Genomic DNA, 27,122 nt, shown 5'->3' with positions numbered 1-27,122 from the left:
TAAAAATATATTACATGTTCAAATAAATGAACAAAAAAGTAAAAATGCCTCTACCATCAAATAAAATAATCAAATATATAACTAAAATCAAAGCTTGAAATTTTGAAAATAAAAATATGAAACAAAATAGAAACATGAAAGAAAAGTTTTCCCACTCTTCCATATTTAGTGTTCATTAAAGTTATATTTTTTCAATTGAAAATTTTCCATTAATTATTGTCCATCAAATTTATAATCTTCATATTAATTTAGTGAAGACTAAAATAAATCAAAAAGATAAAAAAAAAAGACTTAGAAAATAAGATGTATGAATTGCGATGTATTGTTATTTAGTTATAGTTCAAACGTTTTACAAATTAAGGTTTTTTATTACTATAAAATTATGGTAATAGTTATTAACACAAATTTAACTTATGTAACAAATAGATTTTCATGTATTGTTATAAAATAGATACATATTTACATGTTTCTACTTTTAATCGGTTTTGTTCGGTTTATTCGGTTTAATCGGTTATATACCAAACCATATCCAAATCCTACGGTTTTTATAAAATTATATCCATTCGGTTTATATGGTATATACCAAAACCAAACCATATTGTCTATTTCGGTTCGGTTCGGTTCGGTACGGTTCGGTTTTACCATATTGAACAGCCCTAGTTATTTTCTAAGTGTACTTCTGTTTTAATAAAGTAGATATACGCAGAAGATTTACGTAACTATTCTCTGCGCACGTTATGGAATCTTTGTTGGTATACTAAAAAGAAATCTATTTTGATGTAATAATAAAACATTAATAAAAAACAGAAGCCTTTGTCTGATAATTTATATTTGACATATTCTTACGAAGAAGGAAATTATGGAGTTGTCACGAATTTTTTGGGGGATCTATTTTTATGAGTAATTTAAAATAATAATATAATTTTGTATAGAGTAAATGTAAAACAAAAATTTGGTTGGAAGGGGGTGAAAACTGGACTTGTTTAAAAGGCAAGGCAAAGAGGAGTCTTGTTTAAAAGGCAAGTACTAACCAAACTTTCATCTTCATTGCCTTTTTTTTTTCTTCATTCTGCCGCCATATCTATTTCCTTACCTATTTTTCTTGCTTGAAACTTTATGCCTTCCGTTCAAATGCGCTCGTCTCCGTCTGTTTCACCGCCGAGGACGGTTACTGATCTCAAGCAGCGAGTCATCGCCTGTCTCAACCGTCTCTCCGATCGCGACACTCAATCTCTAGCCGCCGCAGAGCTCGACTCAATCGCTCTCAACCTCTCACCGGATGCCTTCTCCCTCTTCATAAACTGTCTCCAAACCACAGACTCTTCAGCTAAGTCTCCCGTTAGGAAACACTGCGTCTCTCTCCTCTCCCTACTCTCTCGTTCCCATGGAGACTCCCTCGCTCCTCACCTCCCGAAGATGGTCTCCACCGTCCTCCGCCGTCTCCGCGATCCTGACACCTCCGTCCGCGCCGCTTGCGCAACCGCTTCCGTCGATATGACCACCAACATCACCGAACCGCCTTTCTCCGTCCTCGCCGGGCCAATGATCGAAGCCTTGATCCACGACTGCGATACCAACGCGCAGATAGGAGCCGCCGTGTGCCTTGCGGCGGCTATAGACGCGGCTGATGATCCTGATGTCGAGCAGTTGCAGAAAGCGCTTCCGAAGATCGGGAAGTTGCTCAAATCGGAAGGCTTCAAGGCGAAACCTGAACTTCTAGGAGCCATAGGAAGCGTAATCGGCGCCATTGGAGGCAGAAACAGCGACAAGGCCGTGCTGGATTGGCTATTACCTAACGTGTTGGAGTTTCTAAGCAGCGATGATTGGCATGCGAGGAAAGCTGCTGCGGAGGCCGTGGCTAGAGTAGCTACGGCTGAAGAAGAGTTAGCTCCTTTGTATAAGAAGGCATGTCTTGGTGTTCTTGAGAGCAGAAGATTTGATAAGGTTAAGCTTGTTAGGGAGAGGATGAATCATACGTTGAGTCTATGGAAGCAACTTGGAGATGATTCTCCAGACTCATCTTCCCTCTCCAAATCAGGAAAAGGAATCAACACATTGAAGAGCAAAGAAAAGAATCCAAACGTACCAACAGGCTCAAAGTTAAATGATGTTGAAGATGAGCTGCGGCCATTGGGGACGAAAAGGGTTCTGTTTCCGGCAAAGCCGTCTAAGGTCAAAGAGAATAGATCTAATAAGTCACAAGCTGTTGCTGTTGTTCAGAGTGGTGATGAAGAAGAGGAGAGTAGTAGTAGTAGTTCATCACAGAGAAAGAATGCAGAAGAAGAGTTGTCTCTGATAAGAAACCAGATCACTCAGATCGAAAAACAGCAGTCTAGTCTGTTAGATCTCTTTCAGCGATTCATGGAGAGCTCGCAGAACGAAATGCAGTCGCTGGGGAGACGAGTGCGTTGTCTAGAGACATCATTCAGTGTACTCTCCACTGATTTGTTAGTGTCTCGCACCATAACACAAAATGGCAACCACAAACGAAATGCCCATCTACAGAATTGAAGGAAAAAGGTTCCAAAAGCCTTCATTCTCTACCTGAGAACACACTTGATAGTTGGGCTCGTGAAGAAGTTTTTATTGGTTTATACATAACTCTAAGCTGCATGTATAAGTGTTTTAGTTCATGATTTCTTGAAGCTATTTTTACATTTCCGTAAACAAAGTTCTTTACATTGTTTTCGACTTTGTGTTACCTTTACTGATCTGTTTCTTGGGAAATCTCATCTGAATCAAGAAAACGTCTCCCCAATGTGGCATCTAGCTTCTCCCCAATTGAAGAAATCCATGCCTAAACATGGATGAGCAAACCAACTCTTTTTACTTGTCCTATTAGTTTATCTTAGCTACAAGAAGAGAAAGTTTTACTAGCCTGGTCTGAAGACGTGAAGCCTCTGATGGTGTTTCCGCCAATAACTGCGATTCCTTTATCACCAAGCGGCTGCAAAATCACCGCCTAACAGAGAGAAACCCCAATAATATATAAATCATGTCACACAGTTTCATTATTCTCACAACCTATTAAGTGCATACCTGTGTATTTGGAGGCAGAAATGGTAGCTCCGATCTCCCAGGATATAGAGAAAGATTTGCCAAGTAACTTTCTGACAAAGACAAAATCATTATTTTTATTTTTTTTCTTTCTTATTAGTTAGATAAAAAATCTGAAAATAGAAAGTGAAAGTTGGTACTCTACTACTGACGTGCTTTGGATTTGAATACCCCTCGGTAAACCGATCCTGTCATCAGCTTAGCAGTGTTTACAAGGACTGCTTGGTTGACATCCGGAGATTTAGCAGCCATCCCGATTTGAAGAAGGCAAATGCCATTGTAGACAATAACCAGAGACTTACAACATGTTGCCACCTTAAGAGACTCCCAAGCCCTGAAACACAGAGATCAAATGAGTCAGATTTATATTTCCCTTAGTGTGTGTGCTGTGCATTCATCTTTACACAAAGGAGAGAGAGAGAGAGTACCATAACAACTCGGAGAGTATTGATGGAGGAAGATTGGGTTCCAAAACTTTGCAGTCCACACCTTGAGGTTCCACTGGTGTTATGGTCTTCGGTCGGATCGATAACCAGACTAAACCGGTCAATAAGTTAGTTACAGCCAAACCAAGCGCCAGTAGATCCGCTCTTGACTGTGAGCTACGAATTACAAACCACGCGAATTAAGTGTCTTAACCGAACCGAACCGGAGGTAAGAGATTATTATTATTTACCTGCTAGCATCGGCAACAGGAGCGATACCGGAAACAGCGCGATTGAAGAGAACGGCCAAGAGGGAAGCGCCTCCGACGTAGATGGGCAAGCTCCGGACCGAGTCGTCGTTCCTGGAAACGAAATCAGCCACCAAGTTCTTGCTCGGTTTCGGACCTCTGTAGCTTTTCGGCTCCTGCTGACCCCCAAAACCAGAAGATAAGAAGGAGAGAGAGAGAAAGAGTGAGACAGCAAAAGGAAGAAGGATAACCTGTGAAGACGAAGCTCTGATAAAGCGCGGGGGACGAGAGGAGGATCTGCGATTAGGGTTTTTCGGGATTTGAATTTGGTTGATGAATCTCGCTGCTTCCATTGCAGACAGTGAGGTTAGAGATGAAAATTTGGCCGTTAGGAGAGAAAGACATATCATCATCATACGACGACGTTTATCCAATCGGAAATAACCATTGAACCAATCCAAAACCCGAATGAATAATACAATTAATTAATGCACTGAAAATGTAAAAATGTAGTTTTTCGAAACCAATATATTTTTAAGATTTTTTTTTTGAAAAGGAACGAATATGTTATTCTGTTGGACAGAATTCAATGTTTTCTCAATTAATGCAATTGAATACACTTAAACAGCTCAATTGAGACTGCACTGGATACTATTTGCCACTAATATGTAGCTCGGATTGAGCGTATTTTCTGATATGGGTTATTCATAATCAGTTCTAATAAAAAAGTTTACAAGGAAGTTTTGTAGAGCTTGTTCTTATCATTCTTCTCGTCTACTTTTTATTCTATCTTAAAGTCCTCATTTTCCAGAATGTCTTGTTCCTCTTTCTCTAGGAGCATCAACTCGGTTCTAGAGTGTTTAAACTTTATTGGATTCCACATAATTCTACATCAGCTAAAGCAGTGTAATCTCATTTTCTACATATTATCATTTATCAGAGCTGTGTATAAATAGTTCTCTACAATATAGTCTTTAGACTAACGACCCTTGTCATTGGTTATCGTGATCTTGTTCTTTCGGCTGGTGGTCTTGACCTCAACGGAGACATTGAGATGCCGGTTGTATTAAATGTCAAAACACACTCTGATCTGAGGGACACACCTGGTCGAGCCGAAACAGACTGCGTCTTTATGGCAAGAAAGTTCTACGTTTTTCCAAAGTTCTAAACAAAGATATAAGCTTATTCTCCCCTTGTTCTACTCTCATCTCTCTACTTATATGCGTGTGAACTCTAACTATCAGAGAAAATGACAAGACGAGTTGGAGTTCACTGAACTCTAACTTCGCAGCATGCTTGGGAGTACTCCAAAATAATCAAATATTAAAAACATTGTTTACAATAAATAAACATAAAGATGTAGAATAAAAAAGAGACTGATGACCTCAAAAGTGTAAATCGAATGTATGTACATGGGGAAGAAGTATCCTAATGCTTGCCTCTCCACAATTTAATTTATAAGTGGAGCTATAAAAATGGCGTTCAAAGCAAAACACAAACGTCAAATGATCATTAGAAAACACCTTAAGAGGTACATTTCTACATATATTTTAAAACTAAAGGCCTAACAAGAACAAACCCCCCAATCAGCAATAATGTGTATACATCAGTTCTACTTCTTCTTTGGTACTGTAGGCCGTGACCTCATACTGGCTCTCCTTGCCACATCCCATGCCTTCTGTGGCGCATAAACACCCAACTGGGACGCAAAGAAAGATTCATAACCTGGTGAATCAAATGCAAATCCAGTGTGCTTGGAGAGCTCCCTAGGCAATTGGGATATCGCATAGCTTCTCGCTTCTTGAGGTGTGAGCTCGTTCTCTATCTCCAGGTGATCCGCCTTGCTTGCATCCGACTCGTGCCTATGGATTTCTTGGACGATCTGATAATCATATGGGAAGAACCATCTCTCAACCCTGTATCAGTAAAAGTATAGTTTTTATCATGTTATAATCATTACAAAACATCCTGTGTACGCTTTGTTTCAGTGATCTTGAGCAAAATAACCCACATGTCAGTTCTGAAACTCATTGGTTTTACTTACCCTTGGAAGATGAAATCGCCTAGAAGAGAAACAATGGGAACAAGCAGCAATGCGAAGTAGAAATAGAATGTACTCATCAGCACATATATGACAAAGTAGACATTTTCCTGCAGAGACGAGGAAAAAATAATAAAATAAATGAGATTTTGCTAATCTATTAAGAAACAAAAAACATCACACAAAAGATATACTGAAAGGGAAGTAGTAGGATGGTGTTACATTTCTATCACGTGGTGTCGTAATCCCGCAGTATACGAAAGCAAAAACGAGCCATGCAAGAATGCTCCCACCGACTGTGATATAATGCCATCTTGTAATGGAATTGCTCATCAAAAGAATGCGCACGTTCACGGCAATCACCAGACATGTGAAAACCAGTGTGCTAACATCCCAGAGACCAAATATTTTTCCTGATGAATTTATAGCACCAAAAGATGAGGTGGTCACGAAGAGATAGCAGACGAGAGACTGATACACAGCAGAAGTAGCCCATACTGCTACGACTCTCCATTTGAAAAATGAGTTACGTATTCCCTCTCTATACAGTTCTGGGTATCTCTTCGAAAGGGACGCACTCACATCCTATCAAGAGCACAATACGGTAATGAGATTATCAAATCCAGAAAATGAAAATGGTCCTAATGGTTAAGTAATTTAAGATGGGTATGCGTATGTTTTAAGAGATTGAGAAAAGCTAGTACCTTCTCAAACAGCCCAAGGACAATGACAGGAAGAGCGGTGAAAAAAACGTTATACAATGACTGGAACCAATCATCGTAGAACCTTTGACCAGAAAATCCAGTTCGAAATGTGAACCAAAACTGAGTCAAAGTGAAGGTAAGATTCTTGTAGAAGAAATACATGACCACCTGCCAAGTAAGAGATCATAAGAACATTGATGAGAGAAAAACAAGCATGTTGTGCCGCAATCTGCCAAGTAAAAGATCATTAGATGTTTCAAAAAGTTTTGCGGCAAAAGACAAACTCAACCTTGCAGATTCTAAGATATGACCACCGTCCATGGACAAGAAGCAAATCAGTAAGAAATCTGAACTGAGCGATGGCAAAATCACTAGCCATCACAGCTTGCATTCCCTCCATCCCACTTATTCCTATACCAACATGAGCTGCTTGAATCATGCTAACATCGTTGGCACCATCACCAATGCTAAGAGTAATCTTCTTTGCGCCTTTTCTCACCAAACTTGTCACCTGAAATCAGGTTCACATATATTACCATTTAGAAGGCGGTTCAAAGAACACAGAGAACCAAATTACTCACTGGACATGAATTAAGTGTAAAACTCAAACCCAATTACCAATTTCGAAATCAAAGGCTCAAACTAAATAGTATATAAGCTTCTCTTTAAAAGCCCAACCTGTACGAATTTATTTTGAAATAGTCATCTAAAATTACCTGTGCTTTCTGTAACGGAGAAACACGACAGCATACAACTGACGTACAGTTCAAGCTCAAGCTGAGCAGCGTTACGCGTAAGCTCGGGTCTAATGCATACATTAAACACTTTCCATCAATAACGAGAGCCAATTTTGGTCCAGCTACGGTATGCATATAGAGTTGAGCTTCTTCAAGGCTCTTTCTCAGCTCCTTCTTTACTTCTTCTTTGATAACACGAGCAATCTCAACTTGATCACCCTAATATCAAAAAGATTTATGAACAAAAAATAGCTAAACCGATTGTGCTCCGCGCAAGACAAGCTATTAACAGTAAAATAGTTACCCTTTCTTCAGCTTCCCTGATTGCATCCGTTTCAGAACTGATGATAAATTGTTTCATATCATTGTTGATCAAGTTGCATGCTGTAGCATAACAGAATCCAAGGCAGATATTTAAGCGGCAGAAGAAAAAATAAGACCCAAGAGCAAAAGTTGTGACACACCCTACCATAAGCAATATTAATAGCCGTTTCCATTTTGTCCCCTGTTAACACCCAGATCTTAATTCCAGCTCTTGATAAGGTCTCTATGCAGTTAGGAACCCCTTCTTGAAGTTTGTCTTCTATTGCAGTTGATCCTATGAGGGTAAGATCCTTTTCGATAAGTTCTGCTACCTTCATGAATCAAAACACCTCACGTTCATCAGCTATGATAAAACTATTTCCTGGCGACTCAAAAACTGTACTATAAGGATATAATCACTCTCACTACTGAACATAATCATAGAATCATTTTTCATTCCAGTCATACGAACAAGTTCGTGTCATACGAACAAGTTCGTAGCTCTTGGTTGTTAACCTTTCTCGGGATTCACGAGAACGCTACCTCTATCATTATAGAAAACTAGGTAAGAAATAATGGAATACCTCATCTAACTTCTTCTCACGGTCTCGCAATGCAGATTTGGCCTGGATGAATTTTTCATTCCAACTATTATAGGTTTCGGGGTCTAAATCTCTATAGGCCAGGCAAAGGGTACGCAATCCAGAAGATCCAAAATGTTCCAAATGTTCTCTTGTAACTTTCCTAACATCGTCCATACCATCAGCCAATCTCTCAAAGATTACGTTATCTGCACCCTGTGGACAATGTTCCAAGCAATGATCAATATTTGACACTGTATTACACAGAGAACTAAGTACTTATAGAGCTATTACCTTACAGTAGAGCACAAGCCTTCCATCTGGGTAACGACATACAACAGACTGGCGCTTCCTTGTACTGTTATGCATTGTGTAAATTTCAATGGTATGCATAAAACATGACAAATAGGAAATACACAAACATTTCACTGTCTTATAGACCTGTTGAACTCAAGAACGTTAAGGATCTCATAGGCTACATCTTGAACCTTTCCCATCTTCTCCACATGAGACTCGCGAACATACACCATAGTTGGAGTACGCCTGAAATTACAAGAAACTAGTCTCAAACATTACTAACAGAGACTTGAGAAACAAACACATATGAAAAAGATCTCTAAAACTTGAAACAAGGGGAATCATGGGGCAAGTTAACTAGTTGCAAATTTATCTTGTCAATTTTTCTTTCGGAACTGAATGTAATGAGAATCACCTGTAAAAGAAGAAACCAAAATTCTTGGCGGCAGTAACTAGGGCAGCTTCATCTGGAGATGCAGCTTGATATACGATCTTCTCAGGGGACTCATCACCTTCAGGAAGGACTGTATGACAGATGGCTAGGCATCTAAAAAGTTCCTACAAATATCAAAAGTACAATATCTTATAGTTAAATTAGCCTCTGTATGTTCGCATGCCCAGAAATAAACACAGTAGAAATCTGGAACCCAAAATAAGGAACTTCTCTAAAGTCTAAACTACAAAAATGTCGGTACAATACTTTTACATGCTTTAATCAGAACCATTCTGTAGTTTCTCGCAGAACAAAGACCTAGAAATGAGAATACAGGCAGTGGTTGAACGTTGAAGCCAAATGTAAAACCTTTTCGAGTTATTACCTTACAATTTCACATCTCAACACGTATCAAATACACAATTAAGCAAAATAACATTATCACCTTACAAGTTCACACCACAACACCTATCGTAGACCGAACGTTTCCATGAAAGGAAGCAAGAACTCATGTTCTAGAGTATCCCTATAACGCATCATCTCATATCTATAACCATCCTTAAACATATTGTGAGAAAATTCTCTAAGAAATAAAAGTAAGGCACCTTGCAAAGATCAGGATTAGGCTCATTTCGCCAAGCTCCCCGCATTAGCCTTGGATCATCAAAATTAAATCCCTTTTCTCTTATTGCACCAGTCGACCTTTCTTCCTGAATATATTCGCAGAGAGACAAATTAGACATGCTTCCATTCCAACATAATGCACCAGGCAACTTCCGCATCTGAAAAGAAATAATACCTCGTGTACTTTTAAGCCATTACGCTGAGCGATTCCTCTTTCTATTTCAGTGACACCACATCCATAACTTATTCCTCCAATTGAACATTTAAAGAACTCCATCAAATTTCTTGTCAGCGTTCCAGTCTTATCAGAAAATATGTATTCCACCTGAGAGATACCATAGTAATTGTAACAGCAGTAAGAATGGTATCACAGTATAATATTCTAGAGACAGTTCAATTACAAACAACAAAGCGGATATATATATCATACAAGCAACAAATTTCCGCAAGGATCAGTAGTAGTAATATGCGACATGTCCTGATAGCTACCTGTCCAAGCTCCTCGTTTAAATTGGAAGTCCTGGCCGAGGCAGGGGTATTTGTTTCAGCATGATACATATTGAGATCTCGGTTGATAAACTGAGTCGACTGGATAAACTTGATCATCTGGGTTTTTCATTTAAGGAGAGAAGATAGAAACCACTCAGAATGCCAGTAATTGTAATGCGGATAGTTAAAATAGGATACTAGGAACAACGTACCTCTATGGAAACATAAAGGGAGATTGGTATAATTGAGGAGAACAAAGTGATTAGAGTGAAAAAGGTGAAAAACCCTATCTGTGGAAGCAAAAAGAAGCAATATGGTAAAACCAGCAAACCAGAAATAGAGGGAATCAACTAACTACAGAAAGCTATTTACCGCGAGTCTGTTACGGTATTCCCAATCTGACTTCTTAAGGCCCAGGTATAGGTCCTCACGATCCGTCACAATTGAACTACAAAATTAATAATATAGATAACTGTATCGCAACAAGACATGGTTCATTAATCGAAACAGGACTTGATAATAACAATATCGACGAGAAACCATACCAGCCTATAGCTCCAATTAGACACATTGTGATAAGGACACAAAATATTGTAATAATGAGTTTGTCAAGCTTCTTTTCCAGCGTACTTCTTTTGGAAGGAGCATTCATGGCATTCATCATCACCTAAATAGTTTGAATTCACCATATAACAACATCAGACTGTATTCGCAGAAACTAAACAACGAAGTAAAACACAGAGTAAGTCTTTGCAATCTTCTTTTATTTTGAATATGATTTCAGAATACGTGTATCTTGTATGCTAGAAACACATGTCATAAAACAAGCTTCACAACAGCTTACCTTCGTCTCATGGCCAGTAAAAACAACAGCTCCAACTATGTATTCTGTGTTTCTAAGACTGCATCCCTGAACATGTAGATTTCACACGTCTCAGAATATTATTAAATTTAAGGGTATAAAGCTCTGCACTAGATGCATGGAAATCTATTCAGAAAAATTTTAAAGGCCAAGGATATAAAGTTCCAAGAAATCAAGATATCTCATAAGTAGATCACAACTTGATTCATAATTAAAAAAAAAAAAACAATATGCATGACCAAATCATAAAATTGCAAAAATAACGCACAAAAGGGGAAAAATAAGCCAACAGCAGAAACAGTCAATCATACACGCAATAAAAGCTGGTCGGGAGAGAGAGGTAACGTCTGCTTTTGTACTACAAGATTCCCGGTGAAAGTGTACAGTGAATTGTTCGGTTGCTCACACTGAATTTCACCTGCATTGCAAAAGACACAGATGATGGAGAAAGTGAAAACATGTGTAAAACAGTTGCAACTTGCAACACAATCATACTGAGATGAAAAAGGAAAAAAGTTAAAATGAAGGACAGTCGGAGCAATCAAAAATTATGTCTACATGTATAATATAATCAGGGAAAAAATGAATAAGAGACAAGATCATGTATCATCAGAGTCAGAAATGAGCCATAACAACTCTTTCCGCAAAACAATAATAGAAAAATTCTACCAGACACACACTAAACAAATAAAATAAACGGACTGCTATATAAGACTTTGCTGCCATCAGTTCTGGTGATGTTTCGATCCCTAGATCAGGATGTGATATAATAAAAACATGTTGCCAGGGTAACTACAAAGGAGTAATCTGACCCAGGTGAACCTTTCTCAGACAGTTTCATTTATTAGCTTTTTAGCCAGAAGCTAGTGATCCAATGTATGATAATTGATAATAAAATTAACATGTGGCTCTACAACCAATACCAAATCGCCTAAACCCACTAACTTTATTAGCAAATTAGTTCGTAGAGAATTACGTACTAGACGTTACTCCACCTCTGTCTACGAGAAAAATCTTGCATGAATCCAATCAAAGAAATAGGCTAACCTCTAAACTCAGAAGCTTTCTCTGGTACCAAGTAATCCCATGTCCTTTCAAGGGCCTTTCTTATTTTTAAATTTGTTTCTCCATCTAGATTTGCAGTCTGCACTCACAATAAATACGCAATTGAACGGCACACTAGGTAAGAGAAGATCTTAAATAGCAGTTTTTGTCATGGACAAAAAGAAAGCACTATATTTCTTGAAAGGGGAAGTCAAAGAAGAAGCACCTCAACATAGCAGATGCCATCAGGATTAGTGCTGGACAGGAAAAGAATATCGGCTGGAAAAAACGCATCTTTTTTAATCTGCAAAAACAAGAAACTTATTTAACAATTATGGGTCTTAATTCAAAGATAACAAGATTATCTAATCAAGCTATAAATTAGAACCCTGAAATGTAGTCAACACAAACAAATTTCCTAAACCCAGTGTCCTTTGCCGGAGGTCAATATGTGACGGAGGAAAGCAGCACAATGATACACAAAATCACAGAAGGTAATTGAACCCTACCAGAATAACTATAATGCAGGCAGTACAAACAACTAAACATGTGTGCCAACAACACACAGCAATAAATAAAACGGGCAGCCAAAGAGAAATTCATCTAATCATGTTAGAATAAGAAAGGATTAACCTTGACAATATCTCCAACTTGCAACTTTCGCCAAGGAATAGGTACCCACTGTTGGTCTTGCAAGATCTCCACTGTGCTATTATTTATGGACATATCATTCTGAAACCGTTTCTGACAAAATTACCCATAGAAGGATTTAGAAGTTGAGACACAGGTGGGTGTTGAAACTAGCTTGAACAGAGTATTTTAGGGCTGAAATTACTCTACTCTAAAGCAAAGGAGAAAGGGAATATTTCTGCAATTGAAAAAGAAAAAGAAAGAAGAACAAACGAGTATCCCTTACCCAGTCTTCAAAAGCCTCTTTGATAAGAGAGACGAGAAGCACCATTGACAACGGAGCTACATTTGTTATTGGACTCACAGGGCTGCAGGACAAACAATCTATCAAGTTAATAACTGCATAGATCATGCATAATTAATCCTCAAAGTTTCATCCAACCAAAACAAGGGAATTCTATGGATGGAGTATGAAATAAACAGAAAGAAAACTTAAAAAATCGTCAAAGTTAGACAACTTTCCAAGGAAGAAAACGTACCTTATAGGTGTCATTGATAGACAGGAGATTCCAAGAAAGTATATGTTTGCTATGCGCCTAAACTGTCAGGGAAAACATTACAACTAAAATCAGAAAAAGAAAATCCTTGTGGAAATGACTGGCGAACATGTTCATCATCTGTCTCTTCATTTACAGTTCTGATCCTAATTACATGTTTACACTAGTCTTGATAAATAAGTGAATCAGAAACTAAAAGAAAAAAAAAGGAATATCCATGACAATTCTGAAGCTCTAAGTTTACAACCCTTAGGGATCCAAGCAAGAAGAATACCTGTTCAAACAGACCCTTGGGCAGAAAGGTGAAAACATTATACTTTGTTGTAGAAATTGAATTACCCTGAAACAATCACCATCAGAAAATAATCAAACACACACAAATTGACTTACACGCACAAACTATAAAGAAAAGAAAAGAAAAATAAATCAGATCAGATCGACGAATCCAAAAAGCACAAATTCCAAATGCGCATACCTTGAAGCGGACGGGCATATTGGAATCTCGATCATTGCAGTAGACGGTTCGATAAGACGGAGCCTGAGGCTGGATATGACCCAACGTCACCGTTCGAGACGGCGTCCGCCGATGACTAGCCGACGACGAATCGACGCTTAAATTACCCGATCGAACCATTCGGATTCTATTCCGATCCAACAGGTCCAAAAATCGAATATCCGACTTGACTCCTTGATTACGAGATCTGTTGTAATCGATGGTAGAGAGAGTGGACAAAGAGAGGACCAAAGGCAAAGACCAGCCTCTCTTCCGTTTCAACCTCCTTCTTTTTTTCTTTTTTTTTTTGGTTTGAAGAGTAATGCTTCTTCGTCGTCAGAAAGTTGCTGCTTCTTCGGGTCGAAATTAAATAATTAATTCAATTTATTTTCAATTTTTTCGATACGTATTTCTCTTTCGGGTTATTCTACCCAAAATCCATCCGCGTTAATGCAAGAAAGAAGGAAAAACCTTCCGTGTTGATAATTCTTCACGCGCTTTTTTATCGCAGTGATATTCAAATTTATAGCTGAGATTCACATTGTTGTCTTTGAAGATTTTCTTTAAGTTTCTTCAACATAATGATTTGATGGGATGTTCTTTTTTGTTTTTTCTATCGAAAACGGGAATTTAGAATGGGGAATTGGAATATTACAGTACCTAATACGACAAAATCTAAGTGAGTCGAGAGAGAAAAGAGAGAGAGAAAAGCGTCGGAGTCCCCGACGTCCGGTGGCGCGTCCGCGCGCGTGCCGGCGTCGGTGGCTCATTTTCTTCCGGACAAGTCAAGGATTTCCGCTGTGGGCTTCGATCTACCGATTCTCCCGACATGCCGACGGCTCTGGCTAGGGTATTGCGTCAAGAAGGGCTCGGCTCGTACGGTGCTCCAGACGGCGGCGATGCTGTTTTCTCTGGATCCGGGGTGAGGGGTGAAGAACGGTTAATCGAAGCGGCAGACGGCTAGTGAGTTCAGTGTTAGTCTCCGGGGAGTAGAGGCTCTCTCAGCTCTACGACCGCCGGTCTTTGTTTCTGGGAGACGGTGGCTCTGTTAGCACCGTCATCGCCGGCTCCTGCTTCCGGAAGGCGGTAGCTCAGTTAGTATCGCTCTTCTCGGCTTTGGTTTTTTCTTTTCGCTTCAGTCTTTGTAGTTGTAGTTTTTTTTTTCTGGTCTTTCGTTCTCGGTGTTGTCGGATTCTCAAGCTTCAAAGCTCTTCCGCCTCTTGATCTCTCACCTGAAACGACTCGTGAATGTCGGGGGTGTTGGGTCAATGGTAGACGGTTCCCATGAGACTACACAGATCGTGTTTGATGTGTGTTTGGCCCTGTCGGCATGGGATACGGATGAGATCGCGATGGGAATGATGCTCTCCGATGAAAGATCCCATGCGACGTGAAGTTAGCGCGGTGGTGAGTGGGGGTTGGGCTGCGCCGCCGTCGTTCGGTGTGGCGCGGAAATTAGGATTCCCTGACCTAGGGTTTGGGTGTGGGCTGAAGGCCCAGTTTGTTGGGGCTGATGGCCTTTCGTTCTGGATTTAGTTGGGCCGGTCTGTTTGGGCCGATTGTAGTTTGGTTCTGTTTGGGCTTTGTCCCTTTTTAATGATAATATTTAGACGGGAAAAAAAAAGAATGGGGAATTGGAATGCATATACATATCAATACTAAAAATGAAATTTATAACTATAATAATTTTTTGGCTATGATATTCTTTGTATAATATATATAAAGAGAAAAAATGCATTTCATCCCACTGTTTCATTCTCACTCTAACTTACATCGTTGATCTCATTCTTCTGAAACTACTTTTTATTTTTCAAAATTTATATTGATTTTTATTCTCTTTTTTTCTTTTCATAATCATTTACAAGTTTTATGAAATTCTTGGAAAGTGATACTTCACATGTCGTGCAATCATCTGATCAAACAACTGTATCTGATCAATTTTCTTCGTATCTTTGTTTGGATTTACAATTTTACTAATTTCAATATATATGGATTAAAAAACAGAGTATGCGTAAAACTATTGAAGAAAATGAACAGTATGCGTTGCGTTATACTATTCCATTTGATAAACATAAAATAGTACAATGCAACATTTATTGTTACATCATCTCCACATCTTATCCTCCTCCTCCTCTTCCATCACCATCAGTTACTACAAAAGATCCCACATGTAACATCGTCACGTTCAGTTGTTTCATCACCACCACCATCTTCTCCTTTTCCACCATTGCCACCCGTAATCTCCTTACCTCTTCCCAATATATCTTCTTCTCTTCTTCCACTTGTCGTAGTAGTTTTTCTCCTCCATTATTCATGGCAACACCCTTCAATCCTTCTGCAAATTGTATTTTTTTATAAGTTTCATGATTCTTAACATTCGTTTTTCACACTCAAATTTAATACTTTTTTGTTATTCTATTTGAAAAATAGAATAGAAATCGAACGTTCTCCTTCTTTCTTCGTCTTCCTCCGCCCGTTCTCTTCTTTCTCCTCCTCCTCCTTTCTCCTCCTCCGATCTCTTCCTACCTCGTCCTTCTCCTCCTCATCCTTTTCCTCCAAATAGTATACAATATATAGATCGATGTATACTATTTCTCTTCACAAATAGTATAGTTTTATTTTTTGTTTTGCATATACACAATAGACGTGCCGCTAAGGAGAAAATGGTCCAACTTTGCTTATAATTATCACATCAAAGAGTAAACACTGTAAAATGGCTATATTCTTCATTTGTGAACCCCTTATGAATATCCAGCAAATTGACCCATTTAGAATCTTTAAACGAAAAAGTGTTTTATGCAAACTACTTGAAAAATGTTATATGAGATTTTTAGAATGATGTAAATGAAATCGTTAGACATGAATTTTCATAAAATAATTCAAAATAGTGCAAATAAAACTGCCTTATATGAATTTCTATAGTGTTAAGTAAAATTAATATTCTAACATTTTATTCATTTAGATAGTATTTTAACAATAATACATGATAAAAAATTTAATTTTGTATAATGATACAGAATTAATAAGCTACATTGGTAGGTTTGATGGACCTTTCTAATTCTAATAATAATACCCTTTTTTGTCAACCATTCTAATAATAATATATACTATTATCAACAAATATTTAGCTTCTCATAAATTTAGTATAAATATGTAAAGTACTATTTTAATAATAACGTGATGAATGGTTATTTAAAATTCTATGAATATAAACCTTATAAAGGCAAGAAAATAAGCTAGCTCATTGCATATTATATATTTTGGGTGATCAAAGGCTAAGAGCATGATTATTGAAGGGTTCTAACCTAATATCAAACAAAAAAAATAAACAGAAAAGTAGGAGAGAAAAAGAAGGAGAGCATTTCGCAGGCCAGATACTCATATCTAATTTATTGTCCACATGTCATTTTAATGCAGGCTGATTTTTTTTAACAATGAAATTTAGTTAGATAATTTAGTTTGTTTAAAAAATTAATATTCTGAATTCTGATGTTTTAAGAAACCCACTAGATTTTGATCCGCGTTTCAAAAGCGCAGCTATTTTTTTGTTGATCCTTTTGATAAATTTTTCTTGAATTTAATTTTTATTAAATAAATAATTTTTAAGTTGTTTTATCATAATGTTAGAGTTTGAAGCATCATTTTTATATCCAACCCTAACTCATGCTCGCATCGGTACACTCGACGACCCATAATATAATCCAGTTCGCATTTATAAAAAATATGATAAACCTAATAACATACCAAAAATCTGCTATTAACTCGTAACGATACTGATTGATCTCATATAAACTCAGAAAAAAATGATTAAATTTTTGATTAAATTTTTCATATATTTAGAAAACTAAAATTGAATAAATTTGTGATTTCCTAGATTTTGATTAAAATTTTATTATATCATTCGAAAAAATGTTAACAGAAAAAAAAACAAATCTTATTGATATAATAGTATTAGTTTATTTTTGTTACAAATAACTTAGTATAAGTTTATGTTTTCATTTTTAGGTTTAAAAGGTAATTTTATAATATTTTTCTTTAATTATTTATTATGTTAATTTTTAGGTAAAATTTTAATTTGGTTATACAAAATATTCAAAGAATATTTTTTTATGATGGGTGAAAATTAAAATTACTGATATTCAAATATGTATACGATGTATGGTTTAGGGTATAGTATTTTAGTTTATATTAGAAAAAAATAGTTATATTGAATATATGCATAATATTTGAATGATTTATTTTGAATATTGATACATAGTTTTTTGAAAAATAATTAGATGTTATTTTTATTGTTAATCTATACCCTTTTATTTCTTTTAGTTCTGAATGATTTTGAATTGTAGAAAAAACATAGATAAGTTTTTAATTAGTATAAAAATCTTAGTGCATTTTTAGTATGTTTACTTAGAGTACGTTTAGAATAAATATTTATTCTATGTGATTTGATTCAAAATTCGTAATGAATGAATATTAAAATAACCGCTCTTGTATTTGGTAAGATACCATACTGACATATTATTGTGGGGCAGAATATAATTAATTTGGTCAATTTATTGTTAGCTTAAATATAGTTAAATCTCTAAAACCAAAAGAATATTATGCTATTAATGAATATTAAAATAATCGCTCTTGTATTTGGTAAGATACCATACTGACCTATTATTGTGGGGCAGAGTATAATTAATTTGGTCGATTTTAGTGTTAGCTTAAATATAGTTAAATCTTCAAAACCAAAAGAATATTCTGCTATTAATGAATGTTTTATTCTCTATTAATATTATTGATACTATATAAAAGAAGACATGTTAAGTTTCTAACAAATAGGTCCAACAACCTCTTATAAGTAGATTTTTTAGGATTCTTCTCTTTTAATAGTATTGATGTAATTTCATACAAATGGTGCTGCTCTAAGTAAGTATATGACTTATATCTGAAATCCGTTATCCGATCCAGGATTTGCTCCGATCCGATCAAAAAAATCAGATATTTAGGGGTCCGGATCCGGATCTTGATTTTACGGATTCAGCGGATCCGGATACGGATCTGGATAATTAAATAAATAATTTTAATTAACTAGTTTTTAATTTAATTTTTAATTTTTTTTAGAAAATGATCCGGATCCGGATATCTCAAAATATTCTGGATATCCGATCCGTCTCAGGGCTAGCTCTAAGTACTGAAACTTTTTTAAAAAAATAATGAATATCTATATATATAAAAAAAATGTTTGCCTCTCTCCTGTGATACCACGTCACTAAGTCGATCACTCTGGATGCGACACTTGTCCTTCTCCTAAATACTATGCGTTTCATTTACGTGATTCCTTTGGGCTACACTTAACAATTTCTGGGCTTTTATATTTTAATCATGAAACCCATAGTGAGCGATGATTATCGTCTTCTCCCAGATCGATACAAAATTCTAGGGTTCATGACTCTCATGTTCTTCTTCCATCTATGGAAGCAACGATGGAGATTCGAGATGCCAACAATGGAGCTTCGAGATGTTCAATCGACGTGAAGTGTCGCTGTTTGAATCTTCAATCCCGGCGAAGAAATCTGGAGACATTACGCAAGTCCGTTAAAACCCACAACCATGCTTAAGAATATAGATAAACCTCACCTTTTTGACCCTATCACACTGAAATCAAAGGGTTAAGAAACTAACCTGCTCAGCACTATGGATCAAGACAGTTCATTTTGTTTCTGTTGCAGTAGTGTCGACGCCCCCCCAGCAAATAGAGCAACCTGAAGAAAGTATAAAAAGGGTTCGTGAACATTCAGATATCGAAACCAAGAACGAAATAAGCATAAAGCTATAATTCCTAAGCGCATAAATTTGATGAAAACAACTAAAACATGGACAGCAAAGTACAAACAAAAGAAAACGATCTCACCTTTGCTTTTACCATTCGCTTTATGCTCCCAACAGCATCGCTTTCCAAGACCATGCCACGGACAATGCAAGAGTTGTGCAATCCTCCTGCAAGAAGCTTGGCAACACGGACGTTACCCACATTAAAATTGGTTGGATTCTTTGGGCATACTTGAATACATGCCTGAATAAAAAAAAACAAGAACAAGTAATCAACTAAAAGCAAAACCTCCAATAAACATGAGTAACCAACCAACAATGAAACAGAAACACTCACATCAGCTACTAAGGAACAAATAATCTCCTCTTGACCAAACTGCTTGCTAGCAACAGCAGCTCTCATTCTAGAAACAACTTCATCTTTGCTATGCACATCCATCCTCTCAGAACCACTCTCAACCAATTCTTCAAGTACCTCAACAACCTGCATTCATACACTCCTTAAGCCAAAACAAAGCCACGAATAGTGATCCAGGTAAGTCACAAACCAAACAAACCTTAATGATTGCTTTGTTATATCCACTAATGATCTCACTCGGATGCAACCCCATCCTGATAAGCTCCTCCGCAGTCCGTATTCTGTAAAAGCTCTCCCGCAAAAGAGATGGTGAGGGTAGCTCCATCTCCGATCTCTTCCTGCAGCGCCTTGGCTGCTAAAACAAGAATCTTCGCAGCAGGGTGCTGAATCTCGAGCTCATTCACAATGGTCGCAGCGTCGTTGGTTACAAAGAGCTTATCTGAATGGTTTATAACCATTTTGTTCAATCTTAACAAACAAAGAAGGGCCTATCAGATTTACATTACTCACTAAACCGTAAGCAGATCAACCACTATAGATTCTAATTATATCGGAGAAACATACTCGCGGATCCCGATAAAAATGAATCAAGGAAGCGATTAGCGAACCATTGGGGCCGAGAGAAGTGCGGGTGATGGTGGAGAGCTCCTTGCAAGCTTTGATGTTTTTGATGACGGCTTGGTGTCTGTAGCCTTCCTTGAGCATCGATTGGATACCGTACAACTGCATCTTCTCCAATTGCGATCTATAAGCTTAGCTCTTCCCGTACTAAAGATTAAAGATCGAAGCTCTCTCTCTATTATAGTTTGTTGCTTTGTGAGAGTGTAAAAGTATCTGGAATGCCCTAGAAAGTAGAAACCTTTTGAAGTTTTGAAGTACTCTGTTTTCTACGTAACATTGGTTTGAAGACTCTTAAACATCGTCGTTTTTAAAGCTTTAAGGGTAGATTACAGTTTTAAACTCCGGGTATCGATCTGACAATCTTTAGTTCCGCAGAATGAAATTAAGATTATACGGAAGTTTAGGGACCACGAGAGAGAAATATGTTTTCAACTACAAAATACCTTTTGGTAGGAATACACAATACATATCAATATCCATTTAACCAAAATAATCTAATTCGAAAGTGAACCGTTTAGAATATTTATACATTAAAGTTTTTCAATATTAATTATCTCATTGATTGTTAGAATTTGAATTTCTCTAATTAATAAAAAAAACTTATTAATAAACTAAGAATCTTATGATTGCTCCAATATGAGCTTTGAAGGAAACAAGAACAAATCATGAGTTTTGTTATATCAGATGATGCGTCCTCCTTATACAAGGAACAAAACACAATATAATATTGTTTAGAGAAAGCATAGGAACCAACATATATAATGACGTTCTCAGATATCCTAAACCTGAAAGTAAAAAAAAAAACATAATAGTGAACCTCATCTATTATATGGTATTATAATATTACAAAGGTATTATATACACAGTCGGAGTTTTTGGAGCTTTTTCTTGGACACCAATTCTATTTATATCTCCACTCACATTTATTAATTGAAATATTTTTATATAAAACTACATAAATGTTTTTAAAAGTAAGAGATGTATCATGAATATTTTTTTCCAAAAATAAAGATTTTGTGTGTTTTCACTAACATAAATATATATTTACAAACATGTAAATTTGGAAAATGAAATTACTTACAGTAACTTTACCCAATTAGATAAAATAATTTAGAAAAAATCATATAAAGCATCCCATATTAAAAATGGAGGTATATCAACATTAAAATACAACAATTATAGACGAGACGATATTAGTTTATATTGTTTACATAAACATAAACATTTGACTGCGGCAGCAAAGCATTTTCCATATCATAAAGTGATTGTTGCCACAAACATAAATCCGAAAATGGTTGGAGATATTCTGTTGGTTCATTCCGTATAGTGTCATATTGTAACGGCCCGGTTCCTAGCCCAAAAATTTATTAAGGAGAGCCCGTTAAGACTGCAGCCCATTAGGGTAAATGACCTAGGGTTTCCTCCTTTTCCTATAAATGAAGCTGCCTCCTCTCACTTTTCTCTCATTTCTGAAACTTGAGCGAAGCTCTGCAGAGATTTAGAGAGACTAGGAAACCCTAGCCGTCAAGCTTCTTTTTTTTCCTTTTCTCTCTTCTTCTCTCACGCCTCTCTTTCTCTCTCTCTCTCCGTGATCTCTCTTCTCTCTCCTTGCCGCGAGCCCCCCCAAGAGCAAGCCGAGCCGCCAGTGGTGGTGGTGGTGGACGTCCAAGGGGTGGTGGGGTGATCGTCCGAGTGTGGTGATGGTGGTGGCTGTGTGGTGTTGTGGTGGTGACCAGATCTCGTCTCTCTCTTGTTTACTTGTTCCAGATCTGTTCAGATCTCCTCTCCCTTGTCTTTTGTTCCCAGATCCGGATCCAGATCTAGGCTAAGGTGGAGTGTCTTGAACCCATCTTGTTCTCATGTTCTGTATACTCCTTTATGTTGGAGTTAGGTTTGATTAGACCCTGTTTGAGAGTTAGATTGATAGAACATGAATATTGCTAGGATGATAGATGAATGGATCATGATGCATAAGAACCTTCATACTGATAAATGGGACTTGATGAACTGAATTGAGTTGTTGTGGTGATGATTGATTGGTAGTTGATACTTGTATGTTTAGAAGTGTTGTCCCATGTGATGTGATTGAAGTTAGGATGCTAGAGATAAATAAATGCTAAGCTGATAGATGAGTAATGATTATAGAAGTTATTGAAGTAGAACTTGAATGCGATGTGTATTGTGTGTGACACCGATAACGGGTGGCGTCTAGTGATTGAGTCCAAGTACAAGTATGAATGAAAAAGGAAAGTAAATGAGAATGGGAAGGGATAAGTGAAAGTGATAAGGATGTGAAATGATAAGTAAAAGTATGAAAGAATGATGTTACGGTTAAGCATGGGTGGAGAAGCATATAGAGTCTAAGGAAAGTATGTGGGGTAGTAGTTCACGCTAGGTATCCATAGGAGATGTGGCCAATCCACAAGAATATGGAAGCACCCATAGGAGATGTGGCCAATCCACAAGAATATGGGGTAGAAGCCTAGTAGGGGCTACCCACTGATGATAAGTATGTGGGGTAGTAGTTCACGCTAGGTATCCATAGGAGATGTGGCCAATCCACATGAATATGGAAGCACCTATAGGAGATGTGGCCAATCCACAAGAATATGGGGTAGAAGCCTAGTTGGGGCTACCCACTGATGAAAAGGACGAAAAGATGAAAAGGATGTGCATTGTAGGGTTTTAGCTCATGGTCGGGTAACGGGGAGTTAAAGGAGTCATAGGATCGAGTCGGACTGGTATGAGGAGACGGTTAAGTCTAGGGTTTAACGTGTGTGGCAATGAGTGAGATCATTGTATTGATTGATCACTAGGTTGCTAGAAATGTATGAAATCGAATGTTGGGAACTAATGATGATGATATGAAATGATAAAAATGCATTAACTGATTGTAGTGGCTAGTCAGCCCTAGTTCCCGCATAGAGTAGTATAGAGTGTCATGCGGGCAGGCTGGTCTAGAGCCACTTCACTGAGTAACTTGTTGCTCACTCCTCCATTTCCATTTCCCTGTGCGCAGGACTGTAAGTAGAAGTATATGGATGTGGGTGTGACGGTATTTCAAAGAAGGTTATGCGCTCGTCTCTCGGGACCAGTAACGGGACACATAGGGTTGTCTAAATGAGTAGACATGTGTCCATAACGCCCCTTCGATAACCCTGGTCGGACGCCGGGGGATCGGGCTGTTACAATTGGTATCAGAGCGGGTTAAGATCCCTTAGTTCCGTCCTAAGGGATCAGCATTTCCGACGTTAAAAAAAAAAAAAAAAAAAAAACAAAAAAAAACAAAAAAAAACTTGTTTTCATTAAAAGAAAAGAGTTTGTGAAAGTTTTGATTCTCCTAAAAGATCTGAAAACGATTTCAAAACCACCCACTATATTTATACTTCTAGTATGGTTCTGATCGGATGTCTACTTGAAAGATGTCTTCGACAATCAGTAACGACCAGAGAGACATGAATGTAAGAGAATACAATAAGGATGTAATCCCCCGAGGAGATTTGTCGGGCACCCTCTAAGGGAGAGAGAACTGACTCACCGCTTCCTGAAGGAAATGAAAACCGATTTGAAGAATAGTTGTGACGTGCAAGATTACTGGGATCATGAGCTAATCAAGATTACGTGCAGAGTTATAGTTTTGGTTGTAAGAAGATCATAGGCTAACCAAGCATCACATACTCACAGTCCAAGGAGAACTTACGACATCACCATTATCACAAGGCGGTTTATTGTGACAAGAGTGGAAGTGCGAGAAGAACCACACTAGGAGAAAATGGATGGGAGCGTACTACTAGTACAACCAGTAAGGTTATGATAGGAGGTTCGTTCATCAAGGAAAACATGGCCAGGCCGAAGGACTCAGAGGACAAGGATATGTTCGGTGCGGAGTAGCTAAACACCAAGTCGGGGCTGCTGGACTCAACTAGTAGGATCCGCGGTTGAAGTACTATCCTAATTACCGGTCCCGACAAGGGCAACTTTAATTCGGGCTACCTGGGATAGGACCGAGGGAGTATAGAGAATGATAACCATGGGAGTGTATGTGTTACTGTTAATATCTCTCGACGGTGTGAACCTGCATGGAGACCTGCTGGAGTTGGAGTTTGGAATGATATGAAGTGACAGAATTTTGGGATGCGTATTTAGAGATGTAGCAGTGTTCGGGGATGTTGCAGTATGTAGGGATAGTATCAGGGCTTATCGAGAATCTATACAGAGGTCAAAGATTAATGAATAGGAAGAGAGCTAGGAAAGAAGACTGGGGCCAAGCACATGGAGTTAATATATTGTATTGGCACGTACTCATAATCCTCGATAGGAGAGGAGAGTAGTCCTTAATGGAATAAGGATTAGGACATGGATACAAGCTATCTTGATGTTGAAAGCTGAATGGTTAAGTGGAAAGGCGAATGATTTGTATTTGGAAGTGAAAGCTCTAAGTATTGGATATCCCCTATGAGAATTATATGAACAACCATGTTGAATCCCTTATGTTGGACCAAAGTGGGGGAGATCAGAATCTCGAGCCTGGAATGATCCAGGAAACCGCTTAGCAGATATAATTGTTGATGATGAGCTGCTTTATTAAAGGATAGAAGAGGTACATGACCATCAGAGAATTACGTCGACAAGAGTGGTGGTGATATGGAAATGCATATGAGAAGAAAGCAATCTAGGGATGAGAACGCTGTTGGAGAATCGATTTGGGATTTAAGAGGACGTTGGATCTCCGTGAGGAATATGGAACCTGGTCTGTTGCATGAACCATTAAATTTCAAAGGACGAGTTGTTTACCCATTTTGGTTCGGGATGTTAACGTTGGAGTATCGACACACGGAATTCGGGGACGAATTCCATTCAAGTGGGGGAGAATTGTAACGGCCCGGTTCCTAGCCCAAAAATTTATTAAGGAGAGCCCGTTAAGACTGCAGCCCATTAGGGTAAATGACCTAGGGTTTCCTCCTTTTCCTATAAATGAAGCTGCCTCCTCTCACTTTTCTCTCATTTCTGAAACTTGAGCGAAGCTCTGCAGAGATTTAGAGAGACTAGGAAACCCTAGCCGTCAAGCTTCTTTTTTTTCCTTTTCTCTCTTCTTCTCTCACGCCTCTCTTTCTCTCTCTCTCTCCGTGATCTCTCTTCTCTCTCCTTGCCGCGAGCCCCCCCAAGAGCAAGCCGAGCCGCCAGTGGTGGTGGTGGTGGACGTCCAAGGGGTGGTGGGGTGATCGTCCGAGTGTGGTGATGGTGGTGGCTGTGTGGTGTTGTGGTGGTGACCAGATCTCGTCTCTCTCTTGTTTACTTGTTCCAGATCTGTTCAGATCTCCTCTCCCTTGTCTTTTGTTCCCAGATCCGGATCCAGATCTAGGCTAAGGTGGAGTGTCTTGAACCCATCTTGTTCTCATGTTCTGTATACTCCTTTATGTTGGAGTTAGGTTTGATTAGACCCTGTTTGAGAGTTAGATTGATAGAACATGAATATTGCTAGGATGATAGATGAATGGATCATGATGCATAAGAACCTTCATACTGATAAATGGGACTTGATGAACTGAATTGAGTTGTTGTGGTGATGATTGATTGGTAGTTGATACTTGTATGTTTAGAAGTGTTGTCCCATGTGATGTGATTGAAGTTAGGATGCTAGAGATAAATAAATGCTAAGCTGATAGATGAGTAATGATTATAGAAGTTATTAAAGTAGAACTTGAATGCGATGTGTATTGTGTGTGACACCGATAACGGGTGGCGTCTAGTGATTGAGTCCAAGTACAAGTATGAATGAAAAAGGAAAGTAAATGAGAATGGGAAGGGATAAGTGAAAGTGATAAGGATGTGAAATGATAAGTAAAAGTATGAAAGAATGATGTTACGGTTAAGCATGGGTGGAGAAGCATATAGAGTCTAAGGAAAGTATGTGGGGTAGTAGTTCACGCTAGGTATCCATAGGAGATGTGGCCAATCCACAAGAATATGGAAGCACCCATAGGAGATGTGGCCAATCCACAAGAATATGGAGTAGAAGCCTAGTAGGGGCTACCCACTGATGATAAGTATGTGGGGTAGTAGTTCACGCTAGGTATCCATAGGAGATGTGGCCAATCCACATGAATATGGAAGCACCCATAGGAGATGTGGCCAATCCACAAGAATATGGGGTAGAAGCCTAGTTGGGGCTACCCACTGATGAAAAGGACGAAAAGATGAAAAGGCTGTGCATTGTAGGGTTTTAGCTCATGGTCGGGTAACGGGGAGTTAAAGGAGTCATAGGATCGAGTCGGACTTGTATGAGGAGACGGTTAAGTCTAGGGTTTAACGTGTGTGGCAATGAGTGAGATCATTGTATTGATTGATCACTAGGTTGCTAGAAATGTATGAAATCGAATGTTGGGAACTAATGATGATGATATGAAATGATAAAAATGCATTAACTGATTGTAGTGGCTAGAGTGTCATGCGGGCAGGCTGGTCTAGAGCCACTTCACTGAGTAACTTGTTGCTCACTCCTCCATTTCCATTTCCCTGTGCGCAGGACTATAAGTAGAAGTATATGGATGTGGGTGTGACGGTATTTCAAAGAAGGTTATGCGCTCGTCTCTCGGGACCAGTAATGGGACACGTAAGGTTGTCTAAATGAGTAGACACGTATCCATAACGCCCCTTCGATAACCCTGGTCGGACGCCGGGGGATCGGGCTGTTACACATATGATATTATGTAATAAACATTCCATATTTAGTATAGTTTTAACCCAATAAAGCATTTGACTAATTGTCACTTATATATCAAGTTTTATAATAAAAATTTATTC

At 38.1% G+C, this 27,122-nt stretch overlaps 4 protein-coding genes across 4 annotated transcripts; 1 reads left to right on the top strand and 3 right to left on the bottom strand.

Moving 5' to 3' along the window:
- The first annotated feature begins 619 nt into the window (after positions 1-619).
- LOC106450235 (TORTIFOLIA1-like protein 5) lies at positions 620-2,686 on the top strand. The gene has a single exon (XM_013891885.3). It carries the CDS (start codon positions 1,117-1,119, stop codon positions 2,509-2,511), a length of 1,395 nt encoding a protein of 464 aa, XP_013747339.1. The 5' UTR covers positions 620-1,116; the 3' UTR covers positions 2,512-2,686.
- LOC106450245 (protein COFACTOR ASSEMBLY OF COMPLEX C SUBUNIT B CCB4, chloroplastic) lies at positions 2,564-4,223 on the bottom strand. The gene is made up of 7 exons (XM_013891895.3): positions 3,982-4,223; positions 3,734-3,906; positions 3,486-3,659; positions 3,210-3,391; positions 3,040-3,110; positions 2,879-2,962; positions 2,564-2,797 (listed from the first exon to the last, which is right to left on the bottom strand). The coding sequence occupies exons 1-7, from the start codon at positions 4,144-4,146 to the stop codon at positions 2,705-2,707; spliced, it is 942 nt and encodes a 313-aa protein (XP_013747349.2). The 5' UTR covers positions 4,147-4,223; the 3' UTR covers positions 2,564-2,704.
- Positions 4,224-5,033: 810 nt separating this feature from the next.
- Positions 5,034-13,949, bottom strand: LOC106450257 (phospholipid-transporting ATPase 3). Its single transcript, XM_013891905.3, has 27 exons — positions 13,508-13,949; positions 13,307-13,372; positions 13,015-13,076; positions 12,762-12,843; positions 12,479-12,589; positions 12,072-12,149; positions 11,849-11,945; positions 11,113-11,219; positions 10,784-10,849; positions 10,485-10,606; positions 10,312-10,387; positions 10,152-10,229; positions 9,940-10,056; positions 9,626-9,775; positions 9,432-9,536; positions 8,809-8,951; positions 8,538-8,639; positions 8,391-8,454; positions 8,100-8,312; positions 7,682-7,847; positions 7,517-7,596; positions 7,192-7,431; positions 6,765-6,986; positions 6,476-6,643; positions 5,994-6,356; positions 5,775-5,881; positions 5,034-5,646 (listed from the first exon to the last, which is right to left on the bottom strand). Exons 1-27 carry the CDS (start codon positions 13,664-13,666, stop codon positions 5,343-5,345), a joined length of 3,648 nt encoding a protein of 1,215 aa, XP_013747359.2. The 5' UTR covers positions 13,667-13,949; the 3' UTR covers positions 5,034-5,342.
- Positions 13,950-15,642: 1,693 nt separating this feature from the next.
- LOC106373063 (T-complex protein 1 subunit theta-like) lies at positions 15,643-20,426 on the bottom strand. Its single transcript, XM_048734983.1, has 6 exons — positions 20,306-20,426; positions 19,946-20,136; positions 19,677-19,823; positions 19,434-19,583; positions 15,970-16,078; positions 15,643-15,860 (listed from the first exon to the last, which is right to left on the bottom strand). Exons 1-6 carry the CDS (start codon positions 20,424-20,426, stop codon positions 15,643-15,645), a joined length of 936 nt encoding a protein of 311 aa, XP_048590940.1.
- Positions 20,427-27,122: the final 6,696 nt, after the last annotated feature.

The sequence above is a fragment of the Brassica napus genome, chromosome A1, assembly GCF_020379485.1.
Source record: "Brassica napus cultivar Da-Ae chromosome A1, Da-Ae, whole genome shotgun sequence".
Taxonomy (NCBI): Eukaryota; Viridiplantae; Streptophyta; class Magnoliopsida; order Brassicales; family Brassicaceae; genus Brassica; species Brassica napus.
This window is presented reverse-complemented; position numbering and strand designations above follow the sequence as displayed.

Coding starts and splice junctions, on each gene's coding strand:
- LOC106450257 (XM_013891905.3), bottom strand. CDS start 13,666: ATGGTTCGATCGGGTAATTTAAGCGTCGATTCGTCGTCGGCTAGTCAT. Junction 7,597..7,681: donor GGCTATTAATATTGCTTATG/GTAGGGTGTGTC, acceptor GTTATGCTACAG/CATGCAACTTGATCAACAAT. Junction 7,432..7,516: donor TCAGGGAAGCTGAAGAAAGG/GTAACTATTTTA, acceptor TTTTGATATTAG/GGTGATCAAGTTGAGATTGC.
- LOC106450245 (XM_013891895.3), bottom strand. CDS start 4,146: ATGATGATGATATGTCTTTCTCTCCTAACGGCCAAATTTTCATCTCTA. Junction 3,392..3,485: donor ATACTCTCCGAGTTGTTATG/GTACTCTCTCTC, acceptor TCTGTGTTTCAG/GGCTTGGGAGTCTCTTAAGG. Junction 2,963..3,039: donor TTCTGCCTCCAAATACACAG/GTATGCACTTAA, acceptor TCTCTCTGTTAG/GCGGTGATTTTGCAGCCGCT.
- LOC106373063 (XM_048734983.1), bottom strand. CDS start 20,426: ATGCAGTTGTACGGTATCCAATCGATGCTCAAGGAAGGCTACAGACAC. Junction 20,137..20,305: donor CACTTCTCTCGGCCCCAATG/GTTCGCTAATCG, acceptor TAAACCATTCAG/ATAAGCTCTTTGTAACCAAC. Junction 16,079..19,433: donor TTGGGAGCATAAAGCGAATG/GTAAAAGCAAAG, acceptor TACTATTTGGAG/GAAAAGGATGAGGAGGAGAA.
- LOC106450235 (XM_013891885.3), top strand. CDS start 1,117: ATGCCTTCCGTTCAAATGCGCTCGTCTCCGTCTGTTTCACCGCCGAGG.